The following is a 19,577-nucleotide window of genomic DNA, read 5'->3' on the forward strand; positions in this document are numbered from 1 at the left end:
GGAAGAACCTTCCAAGGAATCACACCATCCAAGGAGGAAACAAACTCCTTTCCTTGGAGCATAAATCTGCTCATGGCCAAAGTTTGGTCCTGCCTAAGAGACAGACTATGTCAGTGGCTCTTTAATATTTTGGGGTTACAAACCATTTAAAGCATCTCATGAAAGCTAAGGACTTTTGCTAGAAAAATGCCTCTCTCTCTCTCTCTCTCTCTCTCTCTCTCTCTCTCTCTATATATATATATATATATATATATATATATATATATATATACACATTATTATTTTGTGGTACTTGGGATGAAACCCAGGAACTTAAGCATGCTAGGGAAGTGCTCTACCACTAAGTAGTGCACTCTACACTCCCATTACAGCATCAAACAATTTTAGACAGAATTTCAGGGTACTCAGGGGCTTTCTGAAGTACATCTGTAGGTCTCAGGTTAAGAGGCACTGAACTGGGAAATCTCTCAAAGTACTCTCTATTTTCTGAGTTGCTTGGTTGGATGTCCCAGCACAGTGATTAGTGTTATAGCCCAGGAGTATGTACTATGTACATCCTCAGGTGGGTGGCTCTTTACTCATTCTTGCCCGTATTCTACCATCTGGCATTCTTGCACACTAATCAAAGACAAAGCTCTTGTGATGTTGTCTTCTTGACCCACATAAGGCCTAAGTCAGTCAGCCAGTGGCCCCACTCTAGAGAGGCAGAGATGCACTGCGTTCACACAAGCAGGAGTTAGTGTCTGCATTGTGCCCCAGTGAACATACAACTTTGTCCTGAGGTGGCATGCTGTCTCTGAGTTCTACTCTCAAGGATGGAAGCTCCCCATTCCACAACCCCTGGCCTGTGGAGCCTATGACTGTGCAGTGCCGCATGTGTGTCTGGGGGCCTGAGCTCTCCTCACCCGATCCAATAGACTTGGGTCTTTGGCTTTTAAACCAGCCTACAGCTCAGTTCCATGCATTCCTTCCGGAGCGTCTCTGCACAGTGTGCCCACATGGCCATGAAGATGGAGCCCTGAGACATGCAAGCTTGTCCAGTGTGGCAAGCTGAGGGCACACCGGGAAGTCTCTCCCTCCTTCCCACCTTCCCATGTATAAAGACAAAATTTCCACCAGGGTACATCTGAACACTGCTCATGAGCCATGGTGGAGCTTGTTCACAGCCGATGAGTAAGGGGATGTGGTGGGGAGGGTGAAGATCACATGTGAGAGCCATGGAGAGCAGAGTAAGAGATTAGCAAGGGTTAGTCATGGCCATACTCCCCCTTCCCCTGCCCACATGCCTTGTCAATGACAATCTTATCACCACAACAGACTTCAGTCAGACCAAAAAATAAACACCAAAAAACAAAACAAAACACACTCAGCAAGACACAAAGTAGAGAAGTTTGCTTTAGTGTTTGTTTTGCTAAAGAACTTGGGGGCATTTGTGTAGATCAGTCTTTGTAAGGACAGTATTCCTTGACTCCATCAATACAAATCCATCTGGTGGACCTGAGGCTTAAAGGCCCAAGTACAAATGGTTATGGGGGATGGGGGGAAATGCTGCAGAAGGTCTGCAGGCTGTAGGAAGTCTGTAGACTTCAGTCGCCAGGCCTGGAGGCTCTCCAGCTTCCCTCTGTACCCGGGTCCTCCCCTCAGATAGTCAAAGGGATACTGTGCCTTGTAAGAAACTGCCACATATTCATGACATTCTAAAATAGGACTGTCACATATCAGAGAGAAAGAGAAATAGTTGGGCTGTGGCTCCCTGTGGAACTAATGTGGCTCTGACCCTCCGAGGCAGTGGGATGAGGCGGGTGAGGTTACGTTACCTTCCTGGACACAGCAAGGGCAGAAGGAGAGAGGTCTACGCCGTGGAGTCCCGCCACTGGGCTCAACTTCAAAAAGGACCAAACAAGGAAGAGGAGGAGGAGGAAACGGAGAAAGACAAAAAAGGAAGAGGAAAAGAGGAGGAGGAATTTGGAAGTGGAAAGGGACAGGGTGAGGGTGAAATAAAAAACAAGCAGAGGACAAAAAGCATAAAAAGTGAGAAAGGAACAACAGGAGGAAAAGAAAAAATACAAGAAATGGAGAAGCAGAAACAGGGGAAACAAAGTCTACAAATGAATTAAGTCCTTTTTTCAGCACAGAAACTGAACAAGAGCGGGCTCAGGCATCAGGAACAGTCACTGATATGGGTGTGACTTGAGGGAGGGATGGTGGGGTCCTCCTAAAGATGCAAGTACTTCTTTCATGCAGCAGCAGCTCACAACCAAGTGGGCTGCGCCTTCCTCTTCTATTCCTTACTGGTAGCATGTGAAATTTAGGTGGCCTTCATGGTCTTGGGTGTTGAGCTCCCTCCTCAAAAATGCCCAAAGCCCCTGGGTATGTCTGCCTACTTCTGTAAAACACTGTCTTGAATATGGGGGTAATATTGTTTCTAGGTAGGAAAGTGGTGCCAACCAAACCTAAGTGAAATATTCTAAGATGTGCTCAAAATTAAATTAACCTTAGATAAGTCTTAAGGGGCAATGAGGGGTCTGCTACCTTCTGGTGCTGTGTCTATAGAAAGAACCTGAGTCTATGGAGACAGCACCCTAACTGTTGGTGGGCCTGCAGAGCTCTGGCACCTGCAGCATTCAAATTCTGAGCCAGGACAATTTTGGGAAAATGTGGACACACAGAAGTGACTTCCATTGGTTTGTATCACTATCCCTTCCACATGCCAGGGAGAGCAAGCCACCCCACCTTTTCTTCTGGCCTTTCCATTTCTTGGAGGGGGTTCAGTGTCACAGCTGGGGGATGCTGTTGCATTTAGGATCAAGAGGGGTGTGCTGACAGGACAGGCCAACAACTCACACTAATGATGTTGGTAAGAGTGGGGCAACTGAGAGGAGACAGTGTGCAGAGAGACATCTCCAGACCAGTTGTAGGGGAGACCTGATGGTCACTCAAGGAAGAGGGAGAGGAGCTGAGCAAGGGACCATCACAGAACCACAGCAGCACACACAGGGGACGGTGAAGTCCAAGGACAGGCTTTGGTGGGGTTCGAAGGGGAAGGGCTGCATAGGTGGCTTATAATGAGAAGGGAGTTTAGGTCAACAGGAGGGCCAAACAGACAAACCATTCTACTTTGCAATGGAATAAATGCAGGGATCACTTTTTTTTTTTTTTTCTTCTCAGACCTTCGCCATTCTGCACAGTGCTTTGTACGGTCAATTTGATACCGGGTACAACTTTAATACGAAAGCCAGATACAGAAAGCAGGTGTGTGAAATGCTGATTACATTCAGTGTTCTCAATAGATCAGACCATGACCAGCTGATACCTGGTCACATGGGAGGAGGATTTTGTTCTTAAAAAACTTTGTTTGCCTTAGAGCAGACTTATATTCAAATTTCTTGGTTTCAAAGTGTAGAGTCTGTGTTGAGGTTCAGAATACCTGGATAAATCCCTTAAATAAAATGTCAATAAACCACTTCTGTTGCTTCCTAGAACCAACATTATATGTGAAAAGGCTGTGTTGTGCAGTAGAATAGCATCCATATTGATTAGCAAGGGACAGTGACACAATATACAATCAATACACATCCAAAATCAAGTAGGAACAAGCATATGCATGTATGTGTGCATTTCTACTTTTTGGACATCACAAAATATAGCCTTAATCTCCTTTTATATAGATCACATTCCTCTTATACCCTTTCTGCTATAGTATACAATTTGAGATAACAAGATATCGAAAACAGAAATTAGGAACAAAATTAGAAAAAGGGGGCATCAGGTAAAGCATGTGTTTAAAAAAAGAAAAGGAAAGGGGGAAGGCACTGTGATAACAAAAAGCAGAAGGAAGGGTATGGAAGACTGGAAGGGCTGGTCCCTCTTATCCCTCAAGGAGGAGGTGAGTAGACTGGTACTTCAGGGCTGGTACTTTTTTCTTTAGTGTCCACAATTTCCACAATGAATTTGTACTGCTTTTATAATCAGAAAGGACACCCAGTGGATATTACTTTAGGAAGAAATAGAAGGGAAAACCCAATTGAATGGGGAGTTCCACACCGCAAGAGAATCTGAAAGGACACTCAAACGAGGCACAGGGGCACCAACTGATAGAAGTTTCTTTGCCTTTTAGGGAGATGTGAGAAACAGATGATCTGGTTCATTGATTCTAAGAGCAAAGGCATCACCCTAAATAGAAGACCACCCCCACCCCTGGCCCTGTGCTGGGGATGCAATCCAGAGCCAAGCATATGCTATGCAAGCACTCTACCTCTACCACTCTATCTGAGCTACATCACTAGCCCTTTTTGAGACAGGGTCTTGCTAATTTTACCAGACTGGCCTCAAACTTGTGATCCTCCTGCCTTAGTCTCCTGAATCATTAGGATTACAGTGTATGCCACTATGCCTGGTTTGTTTTTTTCTATATTTCTATCTTCATCCTACTTCCTCATAAAGATCTTTAAGATACTTTATCTCAACATGCTGTATCTTCTCCCCCCATCCTATGAGTTAATAGAATAAAATGTTTTGGTAGCTAGAAAAATTAAGCAAACAAACCAGTTCTCAAGATATGGAGCATGGCTGCTCATCTGAAATGAAGACAAACCCCACTTTACATTTTTAGTACTCAAAATCCAAAAGGCCCTAACCCTGAGGCTGAGAGGTAGAAAAAGGTTTAGTGCCTTTCTTTTAGGAAGTAAGGATGTGATAATGAAGTCTGGTGGGACCAAGAGCAAGGCCTAACTTTACTCACAGCCCAGAAAGCCTAGAGATAACTGTGCTGTGATAGGAGCTGACCTAAGGCTTTGTACTCCCGGTTCAGTCATTTGATTCTGCCTGCTTTTATTTAGCCCACTGGCTTCTACACTGGTGCTAATATCAGAAATAACTAGAAATACCTTAAAAAGATCATGGGCTTATTTTAAGACAAGGTGAGAGACTAATTACTTCATAAAATATATTTGCTGAGTACCTCTAATTAACCAGGCACTATGAGGCCATCCATTAACTCTATTTTCTTTCTTTTTTTTTTTGGGGGGGGGGAGCGGGGTGGTACAAGGGATTGTATTCAGGGGCACTCAATCACTGAGCCACACCCCCAGCCTTATTTTGTATTTTATTTAGAGACAGGGTCTCACTGAGTTGTTTAGAGTCTCACTAAGTTGCTGAGGCTGGCTTTGAACTTGCGATCCTCCTGTTTCAGTCTTCTAAACTGATGGGACTCGAGCCATTGTGCCCAGCTAACCCCATTTTCTTTAAGAGCCAAAGTTGGGCACAGCGGCACACACTTGCAATCCCAGTGCCTTGGTAGGTTAAGGGAGGAGGAACATGAGTTCAAAGCCAGCCTCAACAACTTAGTGAGGCCTTAAGCAACTCAGGGAGACCCTGTCTCTAAATAAAAATATAAAAATGGGCTAGGGATGTGTCTCAGTGGTTAAGTGCCCCTCTGTTCAATCCCCAAATCAGGAACAAATTTCTGTTGTAAGATGAGGGTAGTTGCAGCAGGAAGGCAAGTTGGGTGGCCAGTCTCAAGGAGGACAAAGAGGAAGCAGATGATCAGGGAGCTGGCCTGCAGCTGAGAACTAGCCCTGGGATCTGCCTCATCTTAGAATCCATCTCTGCCTTCATCTAGGCCCCTAGATCCTCCCTCTGAGACAAAGAAGCCATCACCACATGCTTAAAGCTGGAAAGGTCTCTTAAGCCAGTACCTGGCAGACCCTGGGAGGGCTTATTAACGGGGCATCTAGACCTGAGAAGTCCCAGCCTGGAATGTTGCATTTCCTCAGAACTCACTGGCTAGGTACTGGAGTCTCTGTTCACAGAGACATTATAAGGAAAATAGGCTTTTTATGAGCTGAGTCACCATTTATAACTATACTTCTATGGGAATAAATAATTCGAAATAATAAGATTGTAAACCTTATAGAATATCATCCTTTTATAAGTTGGAAGTTGGCTCATAACATCTTCCTTTTTGACACACTAGAACTTGAGCTAGATTACTCCCTTTTCAGCTACACTTTAGGTAGCTCAGTGGTAGAGAATCCTTCTACCACTGAGCTACCTAAAACATCTAAAACATCATCTTTTTGGTTTTGACTTCCTTAAGGTCTCTGAACAACTTCCTCCAAGGTGTCAGGGACAGGCAATAGGCATGCTTATTTCTTAATTGCATTTTGAGGTTCTATTTTCCTACCACATGATCTCTACTCAGACTGTGTATCCCTCATCTTGCCTGAGGGGACTTGCATTTCTTCTTTGTTTCGCAGAAAGGCACCATGTTTCAATTCAATGATGCTACAGAGGTTTTTGTCCACCTTTTCCTCAGAGACCCCAGGGGTTTTCCCCAGTCATTACCATGCTCAGTCACCCAGAGAACAACATGTCCAGAGTTGTAAGAATTTCTTTTCCTTTTTCCTTGTGGTGCTAAGGATAGAAACCAGGGCCTTGAACATGCTGGGCAAGCATTTTGCCAGAATCACACACTCAACTCAGGAGAATTTCTTTGTGATTCTCATGTAAGAAAAAAGAAATGGGGCTATAATTGATTTTTTTTTTTTTTTGCAGTATTAGGGATTGAACTGAGGGATGTTCTACCACTGAGCTACATCTTTAGCCCTTCATATTTTTTTATTTAGAGACAGAGTCTTACTAAGTTACCCAGGCTGCCCTTGAATTTGTGATCTTCCTGTTTCAGCCTCCCAAGGAGCTGGGATTATAGCATGTGTCACTGTGGCTGCCTCTATTCTGTCTTGTTTAAGTTTCATAATCTGGGTTTTTTTTTTTAAATCTTATTTGTTTTTGGTGGGGTTCTTTTTTTGGAACTGGGGGTTGGACCCAGGGCTTTGCGAATGCAAGGCAGACACCTTGCCACTGAGCTATATCCCAGCCCTCAAGTTACATAATTGGCAAAAGCTTTCTTGACTAAGACTATATTCAACTATTCTCACTCTCCAACCCAAAAAACCCATTTGCCCAGCCAATGGCATGCCCTAGCATGCAGCAGCCTAGCACGCAGCAGCCTAACACTGAGGCCTTATCAGGACTGTGGAATGGTGAGAAGGCTAGCAGGTCTAGCCTACATACATATGACAGGGCTGGGGAGATGCTTGTGCTTCAAAAAGCTCAGTGCAGAATGAATTTCTAGACTCTGAGTGTGTGGGGTGGGGTGGGGTGGGTGGAGAAAAAGTAAAAAACAAAAAGGTTCATTTAAGAACCGAGATCCAATACATACAGACACATGAATGTTGGAAAATGTTGGTAATTTCAAAGTTCCTAAGCAAAACTAGCCAGGCTAATGCTCAGCATGAGCAGAGATGCAAAAATCTACTAACATCAAATTAAGAGAAGCAAATAGAAGACAGTCACTCAGAAGGTGGGAAGGGGCAAGGCCTGGGGTAGGCCTCCCTGTGCCTCCCACCCCAACTTCCTGGCAAGAATGAAAGATCACTTTCCAGGAATTCATGTTATATTTCTAAACCTTCCATTTCCCTATGATACATATAAATCAAGAGGTAAGGTCCTGTAAAATCAGGTGTGGGTCTTTTTAATCTAAAAATTTCAGAAGAAATATAGTTTTTCTTTATTTTTTTTCAGAAAAAAATATAGTTTTTCTTTTATTTATCTGATATAGTGCAACAAAGCATGGTGGATTGTGCTCCACCTGTTCTGTGTTCTCCCAGAAGAGGAGGGAAAGACAATGGCCACTGCAAACCCTTCTTTTCTGGACCAAGGGTCATTATGTCTCTGTAAAATGGTTTATTTTCTTTTCAAATCACAAGATCCAGCTATTTGAGGAAGTGAAATCTTTATTGTCTATACTCTATGGCTTAAAAGGAGACTACTTTTGGGTGTTGGGGATTGAACTTACGGTCTTCCATATGCTGCCATTGAGCTATGAACCCACCTCAAAATGAGCCTTTAAATAGTTAGCTGAAAGCCACTAAAGACCCCACTGAGGCACTATGGTGGGACAGACAGAACACTAGGGGTCTGAACTCCTCTGAGCAGGATATGAAATTCCTAATAATCTGAGTGTTACTTAGAGCTCTGTGTCACCCACATGAGAATCAAGATTGCTGCTATGACCCAGAAATGAGGTTGATATAAGGCCTTTTGGGGAGGAAAGGGTAGAACAGCAATCTGATTCTAACTACACTTCAAGCTCCAGATTCTAAAAGGTCCTCTCCCCTGCCCGTCCAGTACTAGGGATTGAACCCAGGGGTGCTCTATCACTAGCAGCATCCCTAGCCCTTTTTATTTTTAATTTTGAGACAGGGTCTTGCTAAGTTGCCAAGGCTGGCTTCTGACTTGTAATCCTCTTACCTTGGCTTACTGAGTTGCTGGGATTTACAGATGTACTCCACTATGCCCGGTTCAAAGGGTATCTTTTCCCCACTTGATTAATGAATATTACCAACTGCCCCGAGAAGTAAACATCAGCAGAAACTGAACAGGGATCTAACTGTGGTATGTAAGCTTCCTCCTGGGGTTTGGTGAGGGCAGAGCCTGGTGATCTTTACCCTGTGCCTGGTGTGCAGAGTGACTCCCTTCACAAAGGAATGTTTCTTCCATACTTCATTAGTAGGCAGTAGCAGAGCCTATACGGTGAGCAGAGCTCACAGGAAGAATCTGAACATTACATACAAGTGAAAGTGCACCGACAAAAGGGGAAGTGATGATAACCAAGTAGCAGGGGTCATAAGGTGTCTGATGGTAGGGTACTTTATAATTTGGAAGAAACACTAAGTTTTTTTTCTTTCATATATTTCATTTCCCCCTGGAATTTGTTGGCATTCTAGATCCAAAGAGCTAAGAGCTGTTGTAAAAACGGCCTACTGCATTTTCTCAGTTGAACAGTGGGGGAGAGAAAACAGAAGAGACATATATGAGACTCACTGTGAGGCAACAGCAGGGCTCCAACTGGGAAGGCCAGGCAAGCATGAGCTCAAAGAAGTGGGCTTTGAGAGCTCCTTCTACAAGGTTCTAAATGTAATAATGTCTTCTTGCACATTAAGATTTATTTAGAATTGACATTACCATTGCCCAGGAAGTGTTAGGAGGAGTGGGAAGGGGACTGGGGACATTAGACAGGGAATGGGATAAACGGGATCTGTTAAGTAGGGTGTAAGCATCAGCCCTTTTTCAGCATCAATGGCCATGAGTGTGGAGATCCCTCAATACTCCAAAAGTTCCAGGAGCCTGTAGAGGGGTGGGATCCATGGGATCAAGGGATCAGGGACACAGAGAACAGAGACCACAGTCCCACCTACCCAAGGAGCCAAGGGCCCCAGATGCTGGTGGGTGGAGGTACTCTAAGGATATGGCACTGTCCTATAATAGGAATCAGAGTTATAGCCTTGGTCCTCCCCACCCCACCCCTTGGCAGTGCTGGAAATGGAACTCAGGACCTTGTACATGCCAGAAAAATGCTCTATCAGTGAGCCATACCTTCAGTCTTGGCTTTGGTTTTAAAATGAATGAGTCAAGAAATGATTCTCTTAAAAGGATGGCGTTGGAATAAAAAATGAGAGAATATCTTCACCAGCTCTTTTTTTTTCTCAGGCCAAGCTAGAAGCACTGAATCTCTACGGAAAGAGCAAGAGACTGGATTGCTTGATTGAAGACAGGGAGCATAAGAAAAAGAAAGTGTGCAAGCTTTAGAATGAAAAAAATAAAATTGCTACTATTTGCTGAAAAAAAAAAAAAAAGACAGGGAACACTAAGCAGGTACAGAAACCCTGAACCCCTGCTTGACATTCCTGCCACATGGCAGCTTTCAAGGAGAAAAGATGCCCAAAGTTTAGAAACAAGACTCATAGATTGGTTATTTCTCTAAGCCAAAAAAAAAAAAAAAAAAAAAAAAAAAAGATAAGTCTTATACAGAAAAACAGCAAATATACTGTATTCCTTTCAGCTAGGGGATCTCTGGTTTTAGAAGCCACATGAATCAGCTGCAAGGTCTGCTAAAATACAAGATACCATAGCCTCATCTGCAGAGTTTCAGATTCAGAAAGTGTATGATGGAGCCTGAGAATCTTCATGTCTAAAAAGCCCCCAGGTGATGCTGCTGCTGGTCTAGAGACTACACTTTGAGAACTACTGCCTGAGGCTTCTCCTGCCTTCATCTAAAAAAGTATAAAGTAAGACACAGGATGTGACAAAGAGGAGGGCCATCATTATGGACATCTCTACTTATAAACTCAAGTCTGATGAACTTGGATCAAAATCACAACAGTGAAGCCTTTTGTATGCACTGGGATATTTTGGGGGATACATGAGCCTACCCTAATGAAGATGATTGAGGCTGAGTTCTTCATGTTTGTGTCATCTTTTTTTTTTTTTTTTTTTTTCAGTGCTGGGGATGGAATCTAGGGCCTTGAACATGCTAGGCAAGTGCACTACCACTGAGCTATATCCCCAGCTCCACATCTGCCTCTAAAGTGTGATTGGCAGTGAGCTTCATAGTAGATATGATACCTACAAGTTATGAAAGATAAGATTCAGGACAAAATTTGTGTTGGATTTGAGTATGTGTGTACCTGCTATCAAACAACCAAACAAGGGGACTAGCAAAGGGACTACAAGGTTGTTGAGGTGGGATAGATAAAGTCTTATTATGAGACATTAGAAAAATTCTGGGCAGCAAAAGCTATCTTAAATCGTCCTCTGGAGTATATATGGGCAGTGGAGAGGATCTGACATGCTGCTCCTTTTTTTTTTTTTTTTTTTTTGGTGGTATTGGGGATGAAACCCAGGGTCTTGCACATGTAGGCAAGTCTTCTACCACTGAGCCTGGAAAAGGGTTTGTGCTTTTGCCATTTGGTTATCAGGTTGGTTTCTTCTCGATATTTGTGAGGAAGGACTGGGAGAAACGAAGGGGAAGGGTATCAGAGGGATTAGTACCAGCAATAGTTGCTGCTATACATACCACCCAGATGCAAGTCGATGAGGTCACTGTAATAAGACTCTCCCCAATAGTCTACAACAAGGAATTGGTGAAGAGAGAGTTATTTGACCAGATGACCTTGTTGTCCCCCACACCCAAAGCCATCAATGACATGAAGCATATGAAACATGCAGATATATAGCAAGAGGGCAAAAAGGAACAGATAGAAAGCATGCATGTCTATAAGTGCATTATATGCACACATGCAGGCCACCTCTGTGTACCTCATGGTGTGAAAGGGGATTAACTAAAATCAGTGGGGGCAGAGTCAACAGTCACTACCAGTGTGATCCTTTTTCATATGTTGGCTCAGTAAGGACAAAAGGCTTTGGCTTTGTTGGGAAATCTGACCCTACAGGAACTCAGTCTTATCAAAGAAGATTTAAGAAGTTCAAGAGTGGATCAGGGGCTATTACTTCCTACTTATTTCTGAACATTAAAAACCCCGGCTGAGGCCCCAAGATGTGAACACCCTGAACAAGCCCTGGAAGAGTCCCAACCCTTGGGTTTAAACACAGTCGGCAGCATTTCCAAGAACTCCTGTGTATGGCCCCATTAGTGACTGTAGCACACTCCTTGCAAAATCAAGCTGCTGGAGGAGCTTAAGATGGAGGTCCTGTCTCTTCTGAGGTATAGTCTTATAACTTTAGTCAGCCTTCTGGAAATGAGCTGAGTCTTACGCAGATTTCTGAATCTGCAACTATTTGCCCTGAGGCTCTTGGAGGTCTGCTGGCCACCAGCACTCTTAGCCAGCACTTTTAGCTCCTGTGGTAGCCCAGCAAGGCCTGAGATGCAAAGTCTGGAGCTGAGCACTGGGTTTGAGTAGGTGATCCTCATCTCTCCAGAACTGTAAAGAGGTACAGAGCACAACAAAACTCAGTTGCTATTGTGTCACCCTTTCTCTAAACCTCACATTCTAAAAGCTGATCTTGGCAGCCTTTTTTTCCACATGGGGTTTCCTCTTCAAGAATGGACATACATCTGAAAACTGAATGCAATCCTGCAAAGTCTTCCCAGCTCAGGCTCAAGGTTGATCCAGTGGTTTTAAGTTTGAATCAGTGTTCCAGAAACAAAAAGGTGACCTGGATGTCCCAGGACCAGAAATCACATAAAAGTCTTGGTCTTGTCCTAGGCTTGAAAGCTCTGAAACTAATTCTTGAGCTCTGAATATATAGAAGCCTTTGACAAATAGAGATTAACTGGGTAGCAAGTCTATACCAGATCTCTTCTCTGGAAGGTCAGGTTGGCTAACAAAGTCTGACCCCTTCAGACACAATGGAAGCTTGAGACCATCAAGTGAGACAGAATAGCAGATTTGGCTGGCTTGGTAGTATAGCCCTTAGGGATGGGGCTGACCAGAATGTTGGAAAATTCCAGGTTTTGGACTCAGCTGAGGATATTTCTTCAAGGTTCAACTAGGTGCAGTGAGACTTACAAGAATGCAATGCACAAGCAGAAAAGAGTCTCTGCAAAAGAGTTCAATGTAGATACACTTCCTACTTTTGTGTTGCCCTGTTTTACTTGGCCACTGGCTGGGAAGATACCAGCATTCCAGTTGCTGGACACCCCCCCATTAGTTTTTCACAAATATATCCAGTATAGCAGCTTGTGGAAATGTGCAATCAAATCCTCTGGCCTTGAGCTGCACTCCACAGAGATGTCTACATTTTTAAGATAAGTTACCAACTGGGCTCCATGGTAACAGCTAGCAGGGGGAGGAAAGAAAGGGGACAAGAAGCTCTCTCCTTCTCAGGTGTTGTCCTTGAAGGGTTAACTAGCCCAAAATAGTGAAAGAAAAAGCTGCTTTTATGTGAACTTCTGCAGACTGTGAACTTCTGAGCCCCTCCCCTTACATGCTGGGCATAAACTCTGAAACTACCTGAATTCGGGGTTCAGGGGATTGATTGATTACAGCAAAAGCTTTGCCCTCTGAACCTGTCTACGGCCAAATAAAACTGTTTCCTGCTATCTTTGGTGCCTTGCCTCGTCTGTTCCTACAACACTAAATGCATCATGGGGAAATATCTCAACAGAGTTACATCTTTAGAGAAAGCACAGACTTCATTTTGGTTAAAGATATTTTGGCAAAGTCTCATCTACAGGAAGAAGTTGGATTAGAACAATGATTTTCAAACTTCTGTGGAACCCTAGGGTTCTTCACAATGTTCTAGGGATCTTCCAAGAACCTCAAATGCTATTAACTCTTTAAAAAATGTTGAAAAGGCATACCATACTCAATGCTTAATATGCCAACTTTTAACCTATTGAACGAATTAATTTGTGCAGCCAGGTGAACTTGCTTTTATGGGGCCCTCAGGACCAAGTTTCTTCTGCTTCCTGTGTGCAAGTATCTGCATTCATTGTGAATGTGTTGGTAAAAAAGAAACTATGTAATTCATTTAAATCCTGGCCTGCAAGTATAGTGATGCCAGCCTCTCAGAGCATGCACTTATCAGCATGGCACTAAGGGTGGATGACATATTATGTCATGATATCATAGTGAATCTGGGTTTCTTGCTTATTCTAGGAGCATCTTTGATTGGTTCTTTATTAGGAATATGAGTTGTTAGATTTGTTAGTGATTCAACTTGGAAAAATGCTACTGTTCTGTTTTAAAAATTCTAGTAACTACATCTTTAAATTGAAAATACCCTGAGAGTTCCAGGGAAGTCATTAAAAACACACTGTTGCTATTTACAGCAACTACTGGTGTATATCAGGCTGTTCTCACCTTTGTTCCCACAAATGAACTGGATGATGGTGCAGCTCTTCACCATATCCTGTGTTGTCAAGTTTTTGTATATATGTTTTAACTTTTTAGGGCAATTATTTTTTATTTTAACTTGAATTTATAATGTTGTAAAAGGGCTCTTCTGCTAAAAGCAAGTTTGAAAAGCACTAACTTATATGATATTCAGTTGTACATGGTCATGAAAATGTAATTTATCTAAACAATTGATAAGAATAATTTTGGTAAAATCCTCTGCCAATTGTGTGTGTGTGTGTGTGTGTGTGTGTGTGTGTGTATTGGGATGGAATGCAGGGTCCTGCATTATCTAGGTAAACTCTACCATTGGGTCACACCCCAGTCCTCCTCTGTCAATTTTTAATGGTGTTATTTTCTGGCCCTTATTCAGCAGCTGGAATAATATGATTGTTACAGAAGTGCTGAAGTATTGCTGTAGACTCCAACTGCATGCAGCTGACAAAGATTTGAGTTCTTTACAGAAACCATCAACCCAAATGGCAACCCTCTTCCCTAAAACTCAGAATCTTGAAAGGAGGGGTATACTCCCCTTTTTCCTGGGGAACTCTTACCCTGAATGTATGTGCATACACCTGTGGAGTTATTCTCGCTATGTGTTGTGAGATCTACTTATTACTTTCCATCTTGGCAGAAGTGATCTATGAAATAAAAAGAAATGATGGGTTCAGGGTCCCTCTTGGTATCTTCTGCAAGAGGTAAGCAAGGAGGGTAGGGCCCTGTGGGTCTACTTTAGTTGGCACAGGACACCTCTGGAGGGCTAACTCCCTCTGGGGACAGTTTGAATAGGAAGCCAAAAGAGTGTGCAGGGCAGGGAAAGGAGTCCCGCAGACTGGTGGGGAACATCATGGTTTATTGGGAAGGCTGAGGACCCTTCTAAGTGAACCTGCATCTCCACTTCTTGGCATTGGAGCCAGTGCTTGCCAGGTGGTAGCATCCCAGTCTTCTAGTTTTCTGGATACTAAGTGGTTCAAGTTTTTGCATTTCCTTTGGTGACCCAGACTTCAAGGGTTAAGTCCAGCATTAGGTGAGGCACAAAACCCAAGAATATCCACATCCTCATCTTTCTCTACCAGCCCTTTTCACCTGAAGGTCATCATTGACCTACTGATAAACTTCAATTTCTGGGCCTTAAAGGGCCTGACAAGGGGGACCTGCTTCTATGCTTCATCCCCATTCCCCAACACATGAACTTCAATCCTAAAAAATCCATCTTGATACCAGGCACACACCATAAGGCCAGCTCATTGGTCACATGGCTGCCCCTTACCAGTTCTTCTTCAGTTCCACACACAGTTTACCTGCCAGGAGATGTACCACCCTGTTCCCCTTTGCCACTCTAGAATAAGGAGGTGGTAAGAAGCCACTGCCTTTCTTTATCTCAGCCACACAATCTGCATGCTGAGCCTGGAGGCCTTCGTTTTCTTTTGTAAAGAGATGGAGGTTCCTCATCCAGGGACTGGATGAGACTCTGGATGCCTAAGAAAGCAGAGATTGGTCACTCCATGCCTGAGGCTGAGGCTGGCCCAATGGATGCAAGGTCTTGAACTAGCAGAGTTTCCTAGGCTTTGGTCCAGAGATGACTTTGGTACTCCCTTGCCTTCTCTGTGCCTAAATGCATAGAATAGACTCCTGGGAGCAGTGGACAGGACTGCATTACATTCTTTAGCATTTCCTTTTAGAGTGGTAGTCATAAACCACAGGCTCTCACAGCTGCTCCTGGTGTCTACCCTGTGCCAGCACATCATGTCCCCACCTGCTGTCTCTCCTTTAGTGAACATCAAGCCTGGGCTGAGCCTGGGAAACACAGGAGTATCAAGAGTACCTGTAAGCTCCACCCACAGGAGATGATAAGGCTCTAAAGCTTGGGCAGGAGGGGCCCAGAACACTAAGGACAGGAGGAGCATGTAGGGGAACAGCTGGGGTTCTGCTCAGTGCAGTTCTGTGATGGTTCCTTGTGATACAATCTCCCTCATTCACAGGCATTTTTCCCCCCCAGGGAAAATGATGGAGTGCGAAAGGAGGAGGAGAAGGAAGAGGAACAAACCCAGAGTTTGCCATCAACAGATGATGGGGGCCTAAGATTTTGTTCTGTTGGGAAATGGCAAGCTGTAAGATAGGCTATAGAGCAGGATTGGGCCTCAGGGCTGCCCCAATGCATTTTTCTTTTGCTTAATGGAAAGCCCCAGATGTGATGCAGGGACCCAGAAAACCCCACTGAAGGAGGACTGAATTTCATATGATGCAAAACTGGCTTCCCCAGTGGGGAATTTGGGGTCTCCTTCAGAATAAACTTCCTCACAAGGACCCAGACTGTACCTGCTTCACCTCGGAGTGCCTTCTCCACTGCAACCCCTCTCTCTTCCAGCTGCCTCTGCTTTTCTTCCACCTGCTCCAGCTGCCGTTGGATGATCTGTCAAAAGACAGCAGTATGAGCACTCAGCTTTCTAGTTTTCAGGAGGAAAACTAAACTTGGCAAACTCAAGGAGGGAGAAAGGAAGTTACGTCGAGACGGTGGAAAGAGCTCTAATTCATGGGCTGCATCCCACTTGGATCTGAATCCCCCAGGGCCTTGTTACTTAGCAGACTCTGGGCCCAATGTTCTAAGTCCATGGAATATGGAAGCAGCTGAAACAGATGTCAGCCCTCTCTAGGGCAGTTAAAGGGCAGGAGGAAAAGAAATTCCTGCAGGAAGCCTTTAATACTATTACCTCACAATTTCTTTCTTTTTTGGGCAGGATACTGGGGACTGAACTCAAGGGCACTTGACCACTGAGCCACATTGCAGCTCTATTTTGTATTTTATTTAGAGACAGGTTCTCACTGAGTTACTTAGCGCCTTGCTTTTGCTGAGGCTGGATTTGAACACATAATCCTCCTATCTCAGCCTCCTGAGCTGTTAGGATTACAAATATGGGCCACCACATCCGGCACCTCAGAATTTCTTTCTTTTTTTGACACTGGTGATTGAACCCAGGGATGTTTTACCATTGAGTTATATCCAGTCCTTTTAATTTTTTTAAGTTGGTGAGGTTGGCCTTGAACTCATGATCCTCCTGCCTCAGTCTCCCAAGATCTTGGGAATACAGGTGATGCTACTTGCCTGGCTACCTCAGATCTTTCTGATAACAAGACTGCTAAACTGGATTAAAAATCTTGTCTCTACAAGTTAAAAAAAAAGTATAGAATGGTCTAGGATATGAGGCCTTAAGACAGAGGCTGATACCTACAGGATAACTCTAACCTCTCCCACAAAGTCCAAAGTCCATGGTAGGTCACAAACTGATTTTTTCCCCCTTTGTACTAGGTATTGGATTCAGGGGTACTTTACCACTGAGCTATATCCCTAGCCCTTTTAATTTTTTATTTTGAGACAGGGTCTCTCTAAGTTGCCCAGGCTGGCCTCGAACTTGCGATCCTCTTGCTTCAACCTCCTGAGTTGCTGGAATTACAGTTGTATGACACTGTACCCACCCACAAACTGACTTCTGACACTATTGCTTACAAGTAAGAGAACTAATTGACTCTAAAATGACTATTCTAGACCACAGAATTTAGGAAACTCAAATGTGGTTCTTCCCTTTTTACTGATGACTTTGCAAGGATGGGGCCACTACATCTGCACTGAGCTGTACTTTGGGGCTGTCATCTCAGATGACAGGGACAACTCATCTGCTTCAACTCTGCCTTCTTCACCCTCCTTCCTTGTGGATAGGGGTCAACTGGGTGTATACAAAATGTGGTCACATGGCTTTCCACCTGTGTGTTTTGTCTGTCTCACTGTCTGTGGTTGTACCTGGGCTCGGTGGAGCCGCTTGAGCTCCTCTTGCTTGGCCTGTCTCCGAGCTGCCTTCTGCACACGCCGGGTCAGCTTGGCATTCAGCTCTTCTTCTGTGTAGGTTCTTGGCTAGTGGGAATGAAAAAGATCTTCTCAGTCAGGTCTGAGATCAGTTTGTGCAGCAGCCTGGCAGGGGCATGGAGTAGACTGACTCCTAAGTGGGAGCTGGTGGCTGGCATACACCAGTGTGAAGCTCCCCCACTGCAGCTTGACCAGAGACTTCCCTGGCACCTTTCCCTGTTGGAGCTCCAAATGCCACAGGACACATCTAGATACCCCCAAGGTGAGACATTTCCCTTCTGTGACCAGGAAAGGAGGCTATGTGGGGAATGAGTATTGGGAAGTTAGAGTATTAGGAGCCTCCTTTATCATTGAGATCACTTTGTTTCCTATTTAAGGAATTCTGCGCTTTTTAAAGACCTTGTGGGAGTAAAAAATGTAAGTAAAATGTTTCCCAAGCCTCATGCTTCTGAATAGATGGGGAAGGAAAAAAAAAAAAAGGATAAATCAGAATCCTTTTATTTTCTTGCTTGGAATCAAAAGCCACTTTCTTCAGATGAGTGGTATTCATGAGGTTCCTTTAAGAACATCTGAACTAGAAAAAACAGGAATGCTTCTATTTTAAATTTGGGGAAACCCCAAACCAATATAGGCTGAAGAAGGAACTGTGGAGGTGACCCTTGATGGCCTCTGGGGATTGCATAGGCAACAGTTGCCACAAAAGGGAAGGGAGGAAGTGGCCTGGCCAGGTGGTTGTGGCTAGTGCCATCAAGAATGGAGGAGGTGACTGGGCAAATTTAATGCAGGTTGAAGGCTATGGGGAGAATCCCATGCTTTGCATAGACACTGGGAAACCCCTGAGAGGTACATGTTGTAGATTTGCCTTCATTCACAAGGCCATCTGTATTGTTTCTTAAAAAAACAAAACAAAACAAACAAAAAAACCAAAAACCAAACCAAAACAAAAAAGAAACCAAATTAGGAGATTTTATAGATTTTAAAGAAGGCTTCCAAATTCAACTCAAAGTCCAGGCTCTTTGTCTTTTGTCTAAGAGTTTTAAAGACAGTGGAGTGTCAAGTGAAGAGGCAACAGGCAGTCCTTAAGGACAGCTGTGGCATTCTAGTGCCCTGGGAAGCTGAGGTCTCAGTCCACAGAGCTGAGACGAACAACCCCTCTTATTGTGGTGCCCAGACCCACAGGGGCAGCTCTGCCTCCCTCCCAGGCACCTGGAGCATTACCACATGCACTCCAGCCAGTGAAGAGCGGGTGTGTCTCATCCTCCTTCTTCCTCATGACATAGCTAAAGGAGGTCTGGTGGCTACAGCTACATGCATGTATGAACACAGTTAGTGAGGATGTGGCCACAGGTCCTGGGCTCAGGTTGCTCTGGGTGGTTAATCACAGACAGGCATGCAATGACGACCAGCCATCAGGAATGAGATACTACCTTTGATGAATAGGATCTCCTGAATGCCAAGGCGTGTGGTACATAAATTGACTTTTAAGGGGATGGCAACGGAAAACAAAACAGAACAGTAATGACAATGATGATTTAAAAAATTAAAATGAAACACAGAAATGGAGTAAAATTAGAAATTTAAAACAAACATACAGGACTTAAACATGATTATTTTCCACAATGTCACACAGGACTGTGCAAGGAGAAACCTGCATGAACAAACTGCATGTACAGCTGCATCTTAGTGAACACTGGTTTTGAGTAAGACTGGGGTTTAGTTTTCTCCTGAGTAGAAACAGCTTCTTTATCATTCCCCCAAATCTTCTCTTTTCTCAGTATCCCTTTCTCCTTTAGTAACCCATTCCTTTACTTTTGGAAATTTAGAACCCTTCCTGCTGCTCATGTATGGGGGTGGATGGAGGAGATTCCTGATGTCAGACACAGATAAGAGGGAAACGAGGTACTAAACCTCATACCCTCTCCCCAAAAGCTCTCTCCTGGCATGTTTCTAAACCACGGGACACAGGAATACAGGCTACTTCTTGATTATACCTGGTGAAGGGAACTGAAATAGCATAA

The 19,577-nt window shown here is 44.0% G+C and overlaps 1 protein-coding gene across 11 annotated transcripts in view; it reads right to left on the reverse strand.

Annotated features, from left to right (window-relative positions):
- Mical3 (microtubule associated monooxygenase, calponin and LIM domain containing 3) overlaps positions 1 to 19,577 on the reverse strand; it is a 198,040-nt gene that overhangs the window by 4,862 nt on the left and 173,601 nt on the right. For 9 of the 11 annotated variants that reach the window (XM_077798619.1, XM_077798621.1, XM_077798616.1 and 6 more), the window contains 3 exons: positions 17,497 to 17,607; positions 16,020 to 16,113; positions 1,818 to 1,883 (listed from right to left, as the gene is read on the reverse strand). In XM_077798619.1, the coding sequence (XP_077654745.1) occupies positions 1,818 to 1,883; positions 16,020 to 16,113; positions 17,497 to 17,607 (271 nt within the window). The remainder of the gene's footprint in view (positions 1 to 1,817; positions 1,884 to 16,019; positions 16,114 to 17,496; positions 17,608 to 19,577) is intronic. The other 2 variants (XM_026413870.2, XM_077798618.1) reach the window with 1 other exon arrangement.

This window comes from Urocitellus parryii, chromosome 5 (assembly GCF_045843805.1).
Source record: "Urocitellus parryii isolate mUroPar1 chromosome 5, mUroPar1.hap1, whole genome shotgun sequence".
In the NCBI taxonomy this organism is placed as follows: domain Eukaryota; kingdom Metazoa; phylum Chordata; class Mammalia; order Rodentia; family Sciuridae; genus Urocitellus; species Urocitellus parryii.